Below are 20,160 nucleotides of genomic sequence, written 5' to 3'. Positions count from 1 at the left end.
ATCCAGGGTAAGAACTTGGAAATGTGACTATAGACATTGAGCATGTACAGATAGTCACAGTTTCCATCCGAGTTGAAGGAGATGACACCCACAGCCTTTCCATTGAACACCAAAGGACCACTAGAATCCCCCTGTGGGAGAGAGGATGATCACCTTATAGGTTACATATCAGTCAAAATTGTCCAATTTAGGTGCATGTATGATGTAGGCTACACATGTATGAACATCACATTGTCTTCCTACAATTTTCTAAGTCAATATTATAATTTTTAGGAGTTAAACAAAACTGACAAAATCCGTTCTTGGTCAGGTATTCACCTGTACAGATGACCTTGGGATGAAGTTTACGCCACTCCTTCTGGCAGACCTTCAGGACAATGGTAGTCATGTCCACCACTTGAAGGTCATCAACAAGGCACTTGGTGTTGGGTTTGATGACTTGGTCCTAGAATTTTCCCTGTTTTCACAGCTTTGCTTGATTTAGACTTCTTAGACAGCTTGAAACACATGTCTAGGCCAAAATGTGGGAATCTGTAGTATTAGCAATTACTGATGAATGCATATGACCTATTAGGATGTACACTTAGTAATAGTGTAAATAATAATATAAAGACAAATTCTATTGATACAAATATGTCACTATAGGCCTACCTTCAGAATCATGATGACATTACCAGTGTCAACATCTTCATAGTTGGTTGCATTTGTGTTCCACATTGTATCTGACAGAGATGGTACTGCAGTGTATACTTCTGTGCTTTTCTCCCCATTGATGAGATAGTAAAAGTGGCCACAATGAACTAAACGGTAAGGTAATAGGCATTTGTTCAGATCTCATTGATGTGTGCCCATCAAGTTCAGGAGAGAGAATTACCCAGATTCGTCAGGAGAACAGTAAGTAGTTTGTGGTGTGCATCTTGCTTGGAGGACTTGTCAGGAATACCTGATTCACTCTGGGCCCCTTTGTATACACAAGATGGTCGATCTGAGGACAGCTGTGGTTTCACTTCTATGATGACTATCTATGATGTTTCTATCGATCCTTGTATGGTTTTCCTGTAAAGCCAAGGTACGTGTTTTCTGCATTTACCATAACTCTGTCGGCCCTTCTGCATATGAATAGGTGGAGGGTTATCTCGGGGACCTTATATGTGACACACTGATTATTAGTGTCACTTTAATGTTGCCAATCCTCCTTGTTGTCGTGTTGATGACCTTATACTATTTGTATATGATTGGCTGGTGGTAATTTAGAGTGTATGAACACTCATAGTTGCATGCAGTGCTGCATTTACCTCATATAGGTCAACTCATCTCCCTCTCCCTCATGCAAGAGCCTTGTCTTCTGGTCGATGCTCTCCTGTGTTACCATGCCAACTATGAACAACCGGTGGTTTACAAAGGCTGACGACATTCTTGATGCTTTGAAAGACACAGTGACAGTCATAAGACCTTGCCACTCTCAGTGGTCCTGCACTAGAGGAAGAGGGGGGGCATATCTTCTTACAATTAAAAACTAGTTGAGATAGGCCTACACAGTGCACCTATTCAGAACAACATGTGTACTACGAAAGGGCCATACCTTTCTAGTCACTGTAGAAACAACAGTAAATCACATTTTAAAATGTAATGTTAGTTTAAAAGGAGGTTGTGTTGTGGTCATTGAAATTTAACCTGTTTGGGGGTGTATCTGTACTTTACTATTTATATTTTTGACAACTTTTACTTCACTACATTCCTAAATGTAGTGTACATTTTACTCCATACATTTTCCCTGACTCCCCGAAGTACTTGTTACATTTCAAATGCTTAGCAGGACAGGAAAATGGTCCAATTCACACACTTATCAAGAACATTCCAGGTCTTCCCTACTGCCTCTGATCTGGCACTAAACACAAATACTTTGTTTGGCACTAAAGTAATACGCAAAAAATGTGGCAAAGCAATTCACTTTCTGTCCTGAATACTAAATCTTAGACGAAAACCTGGTTCAGTCAACTTTCCACCAGACACTGGGAAATTAATCACCTTTCAGGAGGAATATAACCTAACACAAGGTCAAATCTACACTGGAGTTACCAAGAAGACAGTGAATGTGGCCGAGCTACAGTTTTGACTTAAATCTACTTTAAAATCTTAGCAAGACCTGAAAATGGTTGTCTAGCAATGATCAACAACCAATTTGACAGAGCTTGAAGAATTTTGAAAAGAATAATGGGCAAATGTTGCACATTCCAGGTGTGGAAACCTCTTGGAGTTTTTCTGGGTCTCTAAAGGTGCTTCTACAAACTATTGACTCAGGGGTGTGAATACTTATGTAAATTAGATATTTCTGTATTTCATTTTCAATACACATTTCTAAAACATGTTTGCCCTTTGGGATTATGGGATATTGTGTGTAGATGGGTGAGGAAACAAAATCTATTCAATCCATTTTGAATTCAGGCTGTAACACAACAAAATGTGAAATAAGTCAAGGGGTGTGAATACTTTCTGTAGACAGACACCACAGTGATCACCATGTCCTCTGGTCTGAAAACAGAAGCTGTTGTGGTTTCAAAGCATTGTGACAGCTTCATGAAACGAGCTACTCTGTCTTGACTACAAGTTTCCATGTGTGGTGGTGTTTGTTGATGACAGCTGAAGATACGAGAAGCGCTAGCTGTCTGAAGATGTATACTCAAATCAAATGAACGTTTATTGGTCAGTTTAGCAGATGTTATAGCGCGTGCAGCGAAATGCTTATGTTACTAGCTCCTAACAATACAATAAAATGTCAAACAAGTACACAAATTGAATAAAATAAAAACACAACAAATCAATAAATGTCAGAATTAATCCAATTAACACTCCAAATAGCACTGTAACAGTAATCCAAATACAAATGACTTGAGGCTGTTACTGGAAATCAACTAAAATACAAACATACACGTGCATGCATATACACTCTATCCTACTCGAGCATACACACACACGCACACACACACACACAGACACGGTACAGAGCTCATTGAAGAACGGACAGGCTTTGTTTGATACAATGATATATATTTATTAGTCACTCAATTAATGTCTCATTCCTTAGTACTTAATGATAGACTTGATCCAGGAAAGATACTTGGATATTTTGGTGTAGACGTTGGGCTTCCGTGGCTCATTGCAGTTTCCTTGCTGGTTGAATGACACAACTCCTACTGCTGTCCCCTTACACACCAGAGGACCTCCTGAATCTCCCTGCAATGATAGTTGAAACAATGGAGAGAAAAAAACAAACTTATTCTACATTTGCAAAGCAAATCACTTCTTTATAATTAATCCATTATCAGAATTAAAGGGCAATTCCATCACTTTTCAACCTCATATTCATTATCTCCAGCACCAAACCAGTGTTTAAATATGAAGAGTTTCATTCCAAAACTCTGCATATCCAATTTCAGAAATGTTGGTAAATTAGCTTTTATTGTTTAAAGAAATTATCAAAGAGATTGTTGTGTTGTTTCACTATCTAATCAATGCATGGGGTTGTTCAATGACAGTCATACAGTGCCTTGGGAAAGTATTCAGACCCCATGACTTTTTCCACATTTTGTTACGTTACAACCTTATTGTAAAACTGATTTAAAATAGTTTTTTTCCCTCATCAATCCACAAACAATATTCCATAATGACAAAGCAAAAAGGTTTGACATTTTTACTAATTTATCAAAAATTACAAAATTAAATAATATTTACATAAGTATTCAGACCCTTTACTCAGTACTTTCTTGAAGCAGCTTTGGCAGCGATTACAGCATCGAGTCTTCTTGGGTATGACGCTACAAACTTGGCACACCTCTATTTGGGGAGTTTCTCCCATTCTTCTCGGCAAATCCTCTCAAGCTCTGTCAGGTTGGATGGGGAGCGTTGCTGCAAATATTTTAAGAGTAAATTAGCTATCATAGCTTAAACTATTACAGACTACAAAGGGAAACCCAGATACTTTATGCTCGCTTCCAGGCAAGCAACACTGTAGCATGCACGAGTGCACCAGTGGTTCAGAAGTTTACATACACTAAGTTGACTGTGCCTTTAAACAGCTTGGAAAATTCCAGAAAATGATGTCATGGCTTTAGAAGCTTCTGATAGGCTAATTGACATCATTTGAGTCAATTGGAGTTGTACCGGTGGATGTATTTCAAGGCCTACCTTCAAACTCAGTGCCTCTTTGCTTGACATCATGGGAAAATCAAAAGAAATCAGCCAAGACCTCCATGAGTCTGGTTCATCCTTGGGAGCAATTTCCTGTACAAACAATAGTACGCAAGTATAAACACCATGGGACCACACAGCCGTCATACCGCTCAGGAAGGAGACGCGTTCTGTCTCCTAGAGATGAACGTACTTTGGTGCAAAAAGTGCAAATCAATCCCAGAACAACAGCAAAGGACCTTGTGAAGATGCTGGAGGAAACAGGTACAAAAGTATCTATATCCACAGTAAAACGCGTCCTATATCGACACAAGCTGAAAGGCTGCTCAGCAAGGAAGAAGCCACTGCTCCAAAACCGCCATAAAAATCCAGACTACGGTTTGCAACCGCACATGGGGACAAAGATCATACTTTTTGTAGAAATGTCCTCTGGTCTGATGAAACAAAAATAGAACTGTTTGGCCATAATGACCATTGTTATGTTTGGAGGAAAAAGGGGGAGGCTTGCAAGTCGAAGAACACCATCCCAACTGTGAAGCGTGGGGGTGGCAGCATCATGTTGTGGGGCTGCTTTGCTGCAGGAGGGATTGGTGCACTTCACAAAATAGATGGCATCATGAGGAAGTGAAATGTGGATATATTGAAGCAACATCTCAAGACATCAGTCAGGAAGTTAAAGCTTGGTCGCAAATGGGTCTTCCAAATGGACAATGACCCCAAGCATACTTCCAAAGTTGTGGCAAAATGGCTTAAGGACAACAAAGTCAAGGTATTGGAGTTGCCTTCACAAAACCCTGACCTCAATCCTATTGAGCATTTGTAGGCAGAACTGAAAAAGCATGTGCGAGCAAGGAGGCCTACAAACCTGACTCAGTTACACCAGCTCTGTCAGGAGGAATGGGCCAAAATTCACCCAACTTATTGTGGGAAGCTTGTAGGAGGCTACCCGAAACGTTTGACTCAAGTTAAACAATTTAAAGGCAATGCTACCAAATACTAATTGAGTGTATGTAAACTTCTGACCCACTGGGAAAGGGATGAAAGAAATAAAAACATAAATAAATCATTCTCTCTACTATTATTCTGAAATTCCGCATTCTTAAAATAAATTGGTGATCCTAACTGACCTAAGACAGGGGATTTTTACTAGGATTAAATGTCAGGAATATTGAAAAACTGAGTTTAAATGTATTTGGCTAAGGTGTATGTAAACCTCCGACTTCAACTGTATCTGAGAATGCTTTTCATCGACTACAGCTCAGCGTTCAACACCATAGTGCCCACAAAGCTCATCACTAAGCTAAGGACTCTGGGACTAAACACCTCCCTCTGCAACTGGATCCTGGACTTCCTGACGGGCCGCCCCCATGTGGTAAGAGTAGGCAACAATACGTCTGCCACACTGATTTTTAACACTGGGGCCCCTCAGGGGTGTGTACTTAGTCCCCTCCTGTATTCCCTGTTCACCCACGACTGCGTGGCCAAACACAACTACAACACCATCATTAAGTTTGCTGACGACACACCAGTGGTAGGCCTGATCACCGACAACGATGAGACGGCCTATAGGGAGGAGGTCAGAGAACTGGCAGTGTGGTGCTAGGACAACAACCTCTCCCTCAATGTGAGCAAGACAAAGGAGCTGATCGTGGACTACATGAAAAGGCAGGCCGTACAGGCCCCCATTAACATCGATGGGGCTGTAGTGGAGCGGGTCGAGAGTTTCAAGTTCCTTGGTGTCCACATCACCAACGATCTATCATGGTCCAAGCACAACAAGACAGTTGTGAAGAGGGCACGACAAAACCTATTCCCCCTCAGGAGACTGAAAAGATTTGGCATGGGTCCTCAGCTTTTTTCCAATCCAAGATGGCGTAGCAGTCAGACATCTTTGTCCTTCGGCTTGTTGTGTCCCATGTGTAATATATATATATATTTACATCTTTTCTTCGCATATCTTTTTATATATTTTTTTTCTAAAAACTCAACCTCAAAACACTCTTCTGCAACCCACCTCACCAATTTAAAAAAAAAAAGTATTATTTACCTCAAATCTGAAATCTGAAATCCTCAACAGAAGCTAGCCAGAGGTTAGCCAGAGGTTGGCCAGTTTACTGGCTAACGTTGGAGTTCAGCTAGCCACGGTTGGCGGTCATCAGCTATCCCTTAACTCGAAAAGCTATCGGCAGTTTTGTACAGCGCGACTCAGACCAGAGCATACCGGACCTATTTTCTCTCCATATCCCCGGATTTCTACCGCAGGATCTGGACATTTACACCTGGATCTTGCAGCTAGCTGAATAGTTCCATCAGCCACTCCTGGGCTACAATCACCTATCCGGACCCGTTTTACTGCCGATGCGGAGCCCCATCGGGCCTTCACGACTGGACTACCGACGTTATCTGCCCGAGGGAGTTATCCAACTGGCCCCTCCATCGCGACAACCTGAACGCCCATCTGCAGCCTGCTAATCGTTAGCTGTCTTATCGGCTGCTATCTGAATAGGTCTATCGGACAATTTTCTTGGGCCTCTATAACTAACTATTTTGCCAATTGGACTGGTCCCCCCCTACCATACGGAACCCCACTAATCTACAGACGGAAACGCACGAGGTGGCTAAAAACAGACCTCCCTCCATCTTCTGCCAGCTTACTACCTATGGCCCTGCTAGCTGTCTGAATCTCACGGAACCCTTATGATCACTCGGCTAAGCATGCCTCTCCTTAATGTCAATATGCCTTGTCCATTGCTGTTCTGGTTAGTGTTTATTGGCTTATTTCACTGTAGAGCCTCTAGCCCTGCTCATTATACCTTATCAAACCTTTCAGTTCCACCACCCACACATGCTATGATATCTTCTGGTTTCAATGATGTTTCTAGAGACAATATCTCTCAATGCCTAGGTTTACCTCCACTGTATTCACATCCTACCATACCTTTGTCTGTACATTATACCTTGAAGCTATTCTATCGACCCCAGAAACCTGCTCCTTTTACTCTCTATTCTGGACGTCATAGACGACAAATTCTCATAGCTTTTAGCCGTACCCTTATTCTACTCCTCCTCTGTTCCTCTGGTGATGTAGGGGTGAATCCAGGCCCTGCAGTGCCTAGCTCCACTCCTATTCCCCAGGCGCTCTCTTTTGATGACTTCTGTAACCATAATAGCCTTGGTTTCATGCATGTTAACATTAGAAGCCTTCTCCCTAAGTTTGTTTTATTCACTGCTTTAGCACAGTCTGCCAACCCGGATGTCCTAGCCGTGTCTGAATCCTGGCTTAGGAAGTCCACCAAAAACTCTGAAATCTTCATCCCTAACTACAACATTTTCAGACAAGATAGAACGGCCAAAGGGGGCGGTGTTGCAATCTACTGCAGAGATAGCCTGCAGATTTATGTCCTACTATCCAGGTCTGTACCCAAACAATTTGAACTTCTACTTTTAAAAATCCATCTCTCTAAAAACAAGTCTCTCACCATTGCCGTCTGCTATAGACCACCCTCTGGCCCCAGCTGTGCTCTGGACACCATATGTGAACTGATTGCCCCCCATCTATCTTCAGAGCTCGTGCTGCTAGGTGACCTAAATTGTGACGTGCTTAACACCCCAGCTATCCTACAATCTAAGCTTGATGCCCTCAATCTCACACAAATTATCAATGAACCTACCAGGTACCACACCAAAGCCGCAAACACGGGCACCCTCATAGATATCATCCTAACCAACTTGCCCTCTAAATACACCTCTGCTGTTTTCAACCAAGATCTCAGCGATCACTGCCTCATTGCCTGCATCCGTAATGGGTCCGCGGTCAAACGACCTCCACTCATCACTGTCAAACGCTCCCTGAAACATTTCAGCGTGCAAGCCTTTCTAATCGACCTGGCCCGGGTATCCTGGAAGGATATTGACCTCATCCCATCAGTAGAGGATGCCTGGTTATTTTTTTTAAATGCCTTTCTCACCATCTTAAATAAGCATGCCCCATTCAAGAAATGTTGAACCAGGAACAGATATAGCCCTTGGTTCTCTCCAGACCTGACTGCCCTGAACCAACACAAAAACATTCTGTGGCGTTCTGCATTAGCATCGAACAGCCCCCGTGATATGCAACTTTTCAGGGAAGTTAGAAACCAATATACACAGGCAGTTAGAAAAGCCAAGGCTAGCTTTTTCAAGCAGAAATTTGCTTCCTGCAACACAAATTCAAAAAGGTTCTAGGACACTGTAAAGTCCATGGAGAATAAGAACACCTCCTCCCAGCTGCCCACAGCACTGAGAATAGGAAACTCTGTCACCTCTGATAAATCCACTATAATTGAGAATTTCAATAAGCATTTTTCTACGGCTGGCCATGCTTTCCACCTGGCTACCCCTACCGCGGTCAACAGCACTGCACCCCCCACAGCTACTCGCCCAAGCCTTCCCCATTTCTCCTTCTCCCAAATCCAGTCAGCTGATGTTCTGAAAGAGCTGCAAAATCTGGACCCCTACAAATCAGCCGGGCTAGACAATCTGGACCCTTTCTTTCTAAAATGATCTGCCGAAATTGTTGCAACCCCTATTACTAGCCTGTTCAACCTCTCTTTCGTGTCGTCTGAGATTCCAAAAGATTGGAAAGCAGCTGCTGTCATCCCCCTCTTCAAAGGAGGGGACACTCTTGACCCAAACTGCTACAGACCTATATCTATCCTACCCTGCCTTTCTAAGGTCTTCGAAAGCCAAGTCAACAAACAAATTACCGACCATTTCGAATCCCACCGCACCTTCTCCGCTATGCAATCTGGTTTCAGAGCTGGTCATGGGTGCACCTCAGCCATGCTCAAGGTCCTAAACGATATCGTAACCGCCATCGATAAGAAACAATACTGTGCTGCCGTATTCATTGACCTGGCCAAGGCTTTCGACTCTGTCAATCACAACATCCTCATCGGCAGACTCAATAGCCTTGGGTTCTCAAATGATTGCCTCGCCTGGTTCACCAACTACTTCTCTGATAGAGTTCAATGTGTCAAATCGGAGGGCCTGTTGTCCGGGCCTCTGGCAGTCTCTATGGGGGTGCCACAGGGTTCAATTCTTGGGCCAACTCTTTTCTCTGTATACATCAATGATGTCGCTCTTGCTGCTGGTGAGTCTCTGATCCACCTCTACGCAGACGACACCATTCTGTATACTTCTGGCCCTTCTTTGGACACTGTGTTAACAACCCTCCAGACGAGCTTCAATGCCATACAACTCTCCTTCTGTGGCCTCCAACTGCTCTTAAATACAAGTAAAACTAAATGCACTAAACTCTTCAACCGATCGCTGCCCGCACCTGGCCGCCTGTCCAGCATCACTACTCTGGATGCTTCTTACATAGAATATGTGGACAACTACAAATACCTAGGTGTCTGGTTAGACTGTAAGCTCTCCTTCCAGACTCACATCAAACATCTCCAATCCAAAGTTAAATCTAGAATTGGCTTCCTATTTCGCAACAAAGAATCCTTCACTCATGCTGCCAAACATACCCTCGTAAAACTGACCATCCTACCGATCCTCGACTTCGGCGATGTCATTTACAAAATAGCCTCCAATACCCTACTCAATAAACTGGATGCAGTCTATCACAGTGCCATCTGTTTTGTCACCATAGCCCCATATACTACCCACCAATGCGACCTGTACGCTCTCGTTAGCTGGCCCTCGCTTCATACTCATCGCCAAACCCACTGGCTCCAGGTCATCTACAAGACCCTGCTAGGTTAAGTCCCCCCTTATCTCAGCTCACTGGTCACCGTAGCAGCACCCACCTGTAGCACGCGCTCCAGCAGGAATATCTCTCTGGTCACCCCCAAAGCCAATTCCTCCTTTGGCCGTCTCTCCTTCCAGTTCTCTGCTGCCAATGACTGGAACGAACTACAAAAATCTCTGAAACTGGAAACACTTATCTCCCTCACTAGCTTTAAGCACCAACTGTCAGAGCAGCTCACAGATCACTGCACCTGTACATAGCCCATCTATAATTTAGCCCAAACAACTACCTCTTCCCCTACTGTATTTATTTATTTATTTTGCTCCTTTGCACCCCATTATTTCTATTTCTACTTTGCACTTTCTTCCACTACAAATCTACCATTCCAGTGTTTTACTTGTTATATTGTATTTACTTTGCCACCATGGCCTTTTTTGCCTTTACCTCCCTTATCTCACCTCATTTGCTCACATTGTATATAGACTTATTTTTCTACTGTATTATTGACTGTATGTTTGTTTTACTCCATGTGTAACTATGTGTTATTGTATGTGTCGAACTGCTTTGCTTTGTCTTGGCCAGGTCGCAATTGTAAATGAGAACTTGTTCTCAACTTGCCTACCTGGTTAAATAAAGGTGAAATATTTATTTTAATTTTTTTAAAGATCCTCAAATTGTTCTACAGCTGCACCATCGAGATCTTCCTGACTGGTTGCATCGCTGCCTGGTATGGCAACTGCTCGGCCTCCGACCGCAAGGCACTACAGAGGGTAGTGCAAATGGCCCAGTACATCACTGGGGCCAAGCTTCCTGCCATACGGTACCTATATAATAGGCGGTGTCAGAGGAAAGCCCATAAAATTGTCAGAGACTCCAGTCACCAAAGTTATAGACTGTTTTCTCTGCTACCACAAGTCTAGGACCAAAAGGCTCCTCAACAGCTTCTACCCCTAAGCCATTAGACTGCTGAACAATTAATAAAAATTAACCCCCCCTCTCTTGTACACTGCTGCTACTCCCTGTTTGTTTGTTACCTATGCATTGTCACTTCGTCCCCACCTACATGTACAGATTACCTCAACTAGCCTGTACCCCTGCACACTGACTCGGTACCAGTGCCCCCTGTATATAACCTCGTTATTGTGTTACTTTTTTATTTTACCCTACTTGGTAAATATTTTCTTCTTCTTGAACTGCACTGTTGGTTAAGGGCTTCTAAGTAAGCATTTCACGTTAAAGTCTACACTTGTTGTATTCAGAGCATGTGGCAAATAAAGTTTTTGATTTGCACAGCTATTTTCAGGTCTCTCCAGAGATGTTCGATCATGAACCTTCGCCCCCAGTCTGAGTTCCTGAGCATTCTGGAGCAGGTTTTCATCAAGGATCTCTCTGTACTTTGCTCCGTTCATCTTTGCCTCAATCCTGACTCGTTTCCCAGTCCCTGTCGCTGAAAAACATCCCCACAGCATAATGCTGCCAACACCATGCTTCACCTTGGGATGGTGCCAGGTTTCCTCCAGAAGTGACTCTTGGCATTCTTGGTTTCATCAGACAATATAATCTTGTTTCTCATAATCTGAGAGTCCTTTATGTGCCTTTTGACAAACTCCAAGCAGGCTGTCATGCGCCTTTTACTGAGGAGTGGCCACTCTTCCATAAAAGCCTGATTGGTGAAGTGCTGCAGACATGGTTGTCCTTCTGGAAGGTTCTCCCATTTCAACAAAGGAACTCTAGAGCTCTGTCAGAGTGACCATCAGGTTCTTGGTCTCCTCCCTGACCAAGGCCCTTCTCCCCCAATTGCTCAGTTTGGCTCGGTGGCCAGCTCTAGGAAGAGTCTTGGTGGTTTCAAACTTCTTCCATTTAAGAATGATGGAGACCACTGTGCTGCATACATTTTTTGGCACCCTTCCCCAGATCTGTGCCTTGACACAATCCTGTCTCGCAGCTCTACGGACAATTCATTCGTCCTCATGGCTTGGTTTTTGCCCTGACATGCACTGTCAAGTGTGGGACCTTATATAGACAGGTGTGTGCCTTTCCAAATCATGTCCAATCAATTGAATTTACCACAGGTGGACTCTGAACGTGAATATAAATATTTTACACACATGAAGGTACCCATAAGCAATCATTTCTGATGGAAAAAAACGCAAATGTGAAAACATTTGTGGATGTAGCGTTTTAAATAATCTGTTCATGTGTGAAAACGCATTTGTAGGATCTGTGGTTAAAATTATTTTCAAGACCTGCAATTAGTTTCTAGGCCAAGGGAGGGTATTTCCTTCCTCCCCATGTCACCACAAATCACATAGTGACTGAAAATTTTTACATTTTTTATGTTGTCATTGGGTAGAACTTTTTAACTTCTGATTTTTTCTACAGTGTTGAAATGCGCCATGTTCACACTGGTATTGTGCTGGTGATAATGAAAATGAGGTTTAAAAGTGGTGTAGTTGCCCTTTAACTACATTCTATGACCATACCTGGCAAACGCCCTTATAATCAGCAGCAGTACCTCCGGCACATATCAGAGACTGGGTTATGGTGGCAGTGTTCCCCCAAGATCTCTGGCAGGAACTTCTGTCTACAACGGTGACATTCACCTCCAGAAGGCGTGGGTTTGCAGTGCCCCCTGTTTCTGTGGCACCCCACCCTGCCACGGTACACAAGGATTTGGCCTTGATGTCCTGGTCTTTCTTAGGGAGAGGAATCTGCTGCACAGCTTTGCTCTTCGGGGTCGTTTTGACAAGCTACAGTTAGAGCACATGACTGTAGTTAGATTTTCTAATAAGCTATAGGATATATTATGCAACATCAATAGGCCACTATGTACGCACATAGTCAAAGGTTTTCATTCATGACTATGGGTCTTGTGTGGCTCAGTTGGTTGAGCATGGTGCTTGCAAGTTGCCAAAGTTGTGGGTTCGATTCCCACGGAGGACCAGTACAAACAAAATGAAGATGTTTGCACTCAATATTGTAAGTTAGTCTGCATAAGAGCATCTGCTAAATGACTAAAATGTAGATGTAAATCACACCTCGTTTGAAAAAAAAAAGAAATGTTAATACATGTAGATATGTTATTTATAACAGTACATTTGGCATTTATTATTTGGGGAATGGGGTGCTAAGCTAAGAGACATTCTCACATTGTGCATACTTCCTCTGTCATGTACCTGCAACAGCATGATGTCATTCTCCAATGTCTTAGCATTGTAACCAGGATGTATGTGGTAAAATTTCACATCAATCCTGTAAGAAGAACTTTCCTGTCTTGTAATGTCATGAGCACCAACCACAACCGTCAGATTCACAGCCCTGTGAAAAGGAAACCACAGTATACTTACTGAGCAGCAAAGCACACAGAACATTCTACAGCATAAAAAAAGTCTGCCATTTTTAACAGATACCACAGAATTATGACTTTTAGGTGTGAGTAGTTGAAGATGTAGATATAATTTTCTTACATAAATAGTTCAATAGGATAAGAGTAAAACACAATTACCAATTGTAGCAGTGGGCGGCTGTCATGACAAAGCTCTCAGACACGAGGAACCCTCCACAGATATGTGACTTCTTTGCTTGTACAGAGACCATGTAGGGTTTGGAGTGGCGTCTGGCTTCTGCTCCATTCACTATGCCAGAGTCCTGGTAGGCTGGGAGAGAGAGATTTGCCTAAATGAAACGTAGGTAGTGGTAGGCTATCACGTCGATACAAGATATTTAATTATTTTTCATGACATTTAAAAAAATATATTTACACTACCATTCAACAGTTTGTGGTCACTTAGAAATGTCATTGTTTTCCTTTAAAACATCCATGAAATTAGTTGCAAAATGAATAGGAAATATAGTCAAGACGTTGACAAGGTTATAAATAATGATTTTTAATTTAAATAATAATTGTGTCTTTCAAACTTTGCTTTCGTCAAAGAATCCTCCATTTGCAGCAATTACAGCCTTGCAGACCTTTGGCATTCTAGTTGTCAATTTGTTGAGGTAATCCGAAGAGATTTCACCCCATGCTTCCTGAAGCACCTCCCACAAGTTGGATTGGCTTGATGGGCACTTCTTATGTACCATACGGTCAAGCTGCTCCCACAACAGCTCAATAGGGTTGAGATCCGGTGACTATGCTCCATTATAGACAGAATATCAGCTGACTGCTTCTTCCCTAAATAGTTCTTTCATAGTTTGGAGCTGTGCTTTGGGTCATTGTCCTGTTGTAGGAGGAAATTGGCTCCAATTAAGCGCTGTCCACAGGGTATAGCTTGGCGTTGCAAAATGGAGTGATAGCCTTCCTTCTTCAAGATCCCTTTTACCCTGTACAAATCTCACACTTTACCACCACCAAAGCACCCCCAGACCATCATATTGCCTCCACCATGCTTGACAGATGGCGTCAAGCACTCCTCCAGCATCTTTTCATTTTTTCTGCGTCTCACGAATGTTCTTTGTGATCCAAACACCTCAAACTTAGATTTGTCTGTCCATAACACTTTTTCCCAATCTTCCTCTGTACAGTGTCTGTGTTCTTTTGCCCATCTTAATCTTTTATTTTTATTGGCCTCTTAACTGTTGACGTTGAGACTGGTGTTTTGCGGGTACCATTTATAGAAGCTGCCAGTTGAGGACTTGAGGCATCTCTTTCTCAAACTGGACACTAATGTACTTGTCCTCTTGCTCATTTGTGCACCAGGGCCTCCCACTCCTCTTTCTATTCTGGTTAGAGCCAGTTTGCGCTGTTCTGTGAAGGGAGTACTACACAGCGTTGTATGAGATCTTCAGTTTCTTGGCAGTTTCTTGCATGGAATAGCCTTCATTTCGCAGAACAAGAATAGACTGACGAGTTTCAGAAGAAAGTGCTTTGTTTCTGCCCATTTTGAGCCTGTAATCGAACCCACAAATGCTGATGCTCCAGATACTCAACTAGTCTAAAGAAGGCCAGTTTTATTGTTTTTTTAATCAGAACAACAGTTTTCAGCTGTGCTAACAATTGCAAAAGGGTTTTCTAATGATCAATTATCCTTTTAAAATGATAAACTTGGATTAGCTAACACAACGTGCCATTGGACACAGGAGTGATGATTGCTGTTAATGGGACTATGTACGCCTATGTGCAGTTGAAGTCAGAAGTTTACATACACTTAGGTTGGAGTCATTAAAACTTGTTTTTCAACCACTCCACAAATTTCTTGTTAACAAACTATAGTTTTGGCAAGTTGGTTAGGACATCTACTTTTGTACAAGTCATTTTTCCAACAATTGTTTACAGACAGATTATTTAACTTATAATTCACTATCAAAATTCCAGTGGGTCAGAAGTTTACGTACACTAAGTTGACTGTGCCTTTAAACAGCTTGGAAAATTCCAGAAAATTATGTCATGCTTTAGAAGCTTCTGATAGGCTAATTGACATCATTTGAGTCAATTGGAGGTGTACCTGTGGATGTATTTCAAGGCCTACCTTCAAACTCAGTGCCTCTTTGCTTGACATCATGGGAAAATCAAAAGAAATCAGCCAAGACCTCAGTAAAAAATTGTAGACCTCCACAAGTCTGGTTCATCCTTGGGAGCAATTTCCAAATGCCTGAAGGTACCACGTTCATCTGTACAAACAATAGTACGCAAGTATAAACACCACGGGACCACGCAGCCATCATACCGCTCAGAAAGGAGACGCGTTCTGTCTCCTAGAGATTAACGTACTTTGGTGCAAAAAGTGCAAATCAATCCCATAACAACAGCAAAGGACCTTGTGAAGATGCTGGAGGAAACAGGAACAAAAGTATCTATATCGACAGTAAAACGAGTCCTATATCCACATAACCTGAAAGGCCACGCAGCAAGGAAGAAGCCACTGCTCCAAAACCACCATAAAAAAAGCCAGACTACGGTTTGCAACTGCACATGGGGACAAAGATCGTACTTTTTGTAGAAATGTCCTCTGGTCTGATGAAACAAAAATAGAACTGTTTGGCCATCATGACCATCATTATGTTTGGAGGAAAAAGGGGGATACTTGCAAGCCGAGGAACCTCATTCTTTTTTATTTTTTACCTTTATTTAACCAGGTAGGCAGATTGAGAACAAGTTCTCATTTACAATTGCGACCTGGCCAAGATAAAGCAAGCAGTTTGACACATACAACAACACAGAGTTAGACATGGAGTAAAACAAACATACAGTCAATAATATAGTAGAAAAATAAGTCTATATACAAAGTGAGCAAATGAGGTGAGATAAGGGAGGTAAAGGCAAAAAAGGCCATGGTCGCGAAGTAAATACAATATAGGAAGTAAAACACTGGAATGGTAGATTTGCAGTGGAAGAAAGTGCAAAGTAGAATAATAATGGGGTGCAAATGAGCAAAATAAATAAATAAATACAGTAGGGGAAGGGGTAGTTGTTTGGGCTAAATTATAGATGGGCTATGTACAGGTGGAGTAATCTGTGAGCTGCTCTAACAACTGGTGCTTAAAGCTAGTGAGGGAGATAAGTGTTTCCAGTTTTAGATATTTTTGTAGTTCGTTCCAGTCATTGTCAGCAGAGAACTGGAAGGAGAGGCGGCCGAATGAGGAATTGGCTTTGGGGGTGACCAGAGATATACCTGCTGGAGCGCGTGCTACAGGTGGCTGTTGCTATGATGACCAGCAAGCTGAGATAAGGGGGAACTTTACCTAGCAGGGTCTTGTAGATGACCTGGAGCCAGTGGGTTTGGCGACGAGTATGAAGCGAGGGCCAGCCAACGAGAGCGTACAGGTCGCAGTGGTGGGTAGTGTATGGGGCTTTGGTGACAAAACGGATGGCACTGTGATAGACTGCATCCAATTTATTGAGTAGGGTATTGGAGGCTATTTTGTAAATGACATTGCCGAAGTCGAGCAAGCCGAGGAACACCATCCCAAGCACGGGGGTGGCAGCATCATGTTGTGGGGGTGCTTTGCTACAGGAGGGACTGGTGCACTTCACAAAATAGATGGCATCATGAGGGAAGAAAATATGTGGATATATTGATGCAACATCTCAAGACATCAGTCAGGAAGTTATAGCTTGGTCGCAAATGGGTCTTCCAAATGGACAATGACCCCAAGCATACTTCCAAAGTTTTGACAAAATGGCTTAAGGACAACAAAGTCAAGGTATTGGAGTGGCCATCAATGCCCTGACCTCAACCCTATAGAAAATTTATGGGCAGAACTGAAAAAGTGTGTGCGAGCAAGGAGGCCTAGAAATCTGACTCAGTTCCACCAGCTCTGTCAGGAGGAATGGGCCAAAATTCACCCAACTTATTGTGGGAAGCTTGTGGAAATTTACCCGAAATGTTTGACCCAAGTTAAACAATTTAAAGGCAATGCTACAAAATACTAATTGAGTGTATGTAAACGTCTGACCCACTGGGAATGTGATGAAAGAAATTAAAGCTGAAATAAATAATTCATTCTCTCGACTATTATTCTGACATTTCACATTCTTAAAATAAAGTGGTGATCCTAACTGACCTAAGACAGGGAATTTTTACTAGGTTTAAACGCCAGGAATAGTGAAAAACTGAGTTTAAATGTATTTGGCTAAGGTGTATGTAAACTTCCGACTTCAACTGTAGATATTCCATAACAAATCTGCCGTTTCCAGTGAAAATTGTCATTTACAACATTAACAATGTCTACACTGTATTTCTGATCAATTTGATGTTATTTTAAAAGGACAAAAAAAATAGATTTTCTTTCAAAAACAAGGACAGTTCTAAGTGACCCCAAACTTTTGAACGGTAGAGTATATATTTTTTAAATTGAACCTTTATTTAACTAGGCAAGAACAAATTCTTATTTACAATGACGGCCTACACCGGCCAAACCTGGATGACGCTGGGCCAATTGTGCGCCGCCCTATGAGATTCCCAATCACGGCCGGTTGTGATACAGCCTGGATTCTGCGCTTTACTTTTAAAATTGTATTTTTATTACCTTATTATTATTTGTATTTTTCTTGCTTTAAAAATATCTCATTCATCACTACAATACATTATCACATTTACATTTGATAAAGCGATTGAGAATGATTTTAAGGAAATCAAAAGTCATTTACAACATTAACAATGTCTACACTGTATTTCTGATCAATTTGATGTTATTTTATTTTAAAAGGACAAAAAAATTGCTTTTCTTTCAAAAACAAGGACAGTTCTAAGTGACCCCAAACTTTTGAACGGTAGAGTATATATTTTTTAAATTGAACCTTTATTTAACTAGGCAAGTCAGTTAAGAACAAATTCTTATTTACAATGACGGCCTACACCGGCCAAAACTGGACGATGCTGGGCCAATTGTGTGCCGCCCTATGAGACTCCCAATCACGGCCGGTTGTGATACAGCTCTTTACTTTTGAAAATTGTGTTTTTATTACTTTATTTTTATTGCTTTAAAAATCTCTCATTCAACATCAATACCATACATTACATCACATTTACATTTCATAATAAAGATTGAGAATGATTTTAAGGAAATCAAAAGTCATTTACAACATTAACAATGTCTACACTGTATTTTTGATCAATTTGATGTTATTTTAGAAGGACAAAAAAATTGCTTTTCTTTCAAAAACAAGGACAGTTCTAAGTGACCGCAAACTTTTAAATGGTATAGTATATATTTTTTAATGTTAAATAAAAGGTTAACTAGGTAAGTCAGTTAAGAACAAATTCTTATTTACATTGACGGCCTACACCGGCCAAACCTGGACGATGCTGGGCCAATTGTGCGCCGCCCTATGAGATTCCCAATCACGGCCGGTTGTGATACAGCCTGGATTCTGCTCTTTACTTTTTAAAATTGTGTTTTTACTTTATTACTTTATTATTATTATTATTATTATTATTGCTTTAAAAATCTCTCATTCAACATCAATAACATACATTACATCACCTTTACATTTCATAATAAAGATTGAGAATGATTTTAAGGGAATCAAAAGTCAAGAACTTCCCCTCGTTCACCCCCTCAACGTTTCATTTCAATGGTTCTTCTCCTTTTCAGTTCAATTCAAATTTGTTTAATGACTGTCTCGCTGGAAACCAAAAATATTTTCAATTGTATTTCGGCACAGGGTTTTCCATATTTGTGCGTTTACTATACTTTACAATACAACTAAATTATTAATTGTACCATAATTGTCAGGTTTCATTGTGAAACCAGAAAGAAGACCTTCTGTGTGTCTATGTCCCTAGCGTCCCTTTGCTGTTCCAGAGAATAGAAGGCCAAATGTCCCACTCTGCTGCCCTCTGACCCAAGAGTGTGTAGACGTCAAAGGTGAAGTTTGGTCTTACCTGTGAGCCCTGGAGCAGGCAGGAGAGTGATGAGCAGGAGCAGGAGAGATGTGGCAGCCATGTTGTCAAAGAGCGTGTCTGAGAACGTGTTTGAGAGAGTGTAAGAGGGAGTGTGATGGGGTTTTTGTCTTCTCAGACTGGTGGGTTTAGAGGTGCTGAGTGTCTCTATGACTTTCTTCACAGGATGTACCACCTGCTATCTTCACAGGATCTCACCTATCAGAGTGTGAACTTTCCTTATGTAGTATCAATTGACACCTCTTATAGGCCTAGATCATCTACCACCTTGTGACTTAATATTTGCTGGAAAACAGCCCAAGGATTATAATATATTTTCCTACATAATTGTACTATTAGTTAACTTTCTTTGATCAAACAGATGGGCTACTTTTTCACTTGAAAAATTTCTTAAAGTATTTGTAATTCCAGATAGTATTCATGGTTTAATATCACTGTAATGTATTAGGTTAAGAAATGCTTGTAGACTCATTTTGTCAGCCATGTGTCTCAGCTACTGTAGTATATCCAGCAGAGGGGACAAGAGAGTCAGAAATATTTCTGAAAGTTATTGTCTTACATCCAAGAGATTATGCAGCGTCCCAGTGGAAAGAATCGACATGGTGCTGGTTTTCCACATTCAGTGATTCTCCCCTCCTACAATGCATTGTGCAACATTAACCGAGAGTATTTTACATAACGTCAGAGAATTCCACCAGCTTATCCCCGGTTATTACATAGTCTGCTTTCTCCTTCATTCTAGATCAGCTATTTGTCTTGGTTAATGCCCTCCTTTCTTTGACCCCATTGTGTGCCTACGTGCCAACCATGAACAACTAGACGTTAACATTGTGTGGCCACGCCACTCTAGATACCTAAAAAAATATGCTTATTTTATTTCACAATGTA

General features: G+C 41.6%; 1 protein-coding gene and 1 long non-coding RNA gene across 4 annotated transcripts in view; one reads left to right on the top strand and one right to left on the bottom strand.

Annotated features, from left to right (window-relative positions):
- Positions 1–20,160, top strand: part of LOC106613758 (uncharacterized) — a 48,566-nt gene that overhangs the window by 9,895 nt on the left and 18,511 nt on the right. The gene's annotated exons all lie outside the window — the stretch shown is intronic.
- Positions 2,668–19,425, bottom strand: LOC106613754 (mast cell protease 1A). 3 transcript variants are annotated; one of them, XM_045687477.2, is made up of 5 exons: positions 19,255–19,425; positions 13,434–13,584; positions 13,078–13,246; positions 12,412–12,678; positions 2,668–3,234 (listed from the first exon to the last, which is right to left on the bottom strand). In XM_045687477.2, exons 1-5 carry the CDS (start codon positions 19,313–19,315, stop codon positions 3,082–3,084), a joined length of 801 nt encoding a protein of 266 aa, XP_045543433.2. In that variant the 5' UTR covers positions 19,316–19,425; the 3' UTR covers positions 2,668–3,081. The 3 variants fall into 3 exon arrangements, with proteins under 3 accessions (XP_045543433.2, XP_014071805.3, XP_082812933.1); XM_014216330.3 differs by having other exon boundaries at positions 13,105–13,246; positions 19,255–19,424; XM_082956807.1 differs by lacking the exon at positions 19,255–19,425 and adding an exon at positions 13,695–14,141.

This window comes from Salmo salar, chromosome 10 (genome assembly GCF_965601325.2).
Source record: "Salmo salar chromosome 10, fSalSal1, whole genome shotgun sequence".
Classification (NCBI taxonomy): Eukaryota; Metazoa; Chordata; class Actinopteri; order Salmoniformes; family Salmonidae; genus Salmo; species Salmo salar.
Note: the sequence above shows the minus strand (reverse complement) of the source record. Positions and strands in the feature narration are given on the sequence as shown.

Bases quoted from the DNA above. Each gene is read 5' to 3' on its own strand.
- LOC106613754 (XM_045687477.2), bottom strand. From the start codon at position 19,315: ATGGCTGCCACATCTCTCCTGCTCCTGCTCATCACTCTCCTGCCTGCT. The intron at 13,585-19,254 runs GTAAGACCAAAC...TCTCTCTCCCAG, and splicing joins GCCTGCTCCAGGGCTCACAG to CCTACCAGGACTCTGGCATA. The intron at 3,235-12,411 runs GTATGGTCATAG...CTATCATTGCAG, and splicing joins ATTATAAGGGCGTTTGCCAG to GGAGATTCAGGAGGTCCTCT.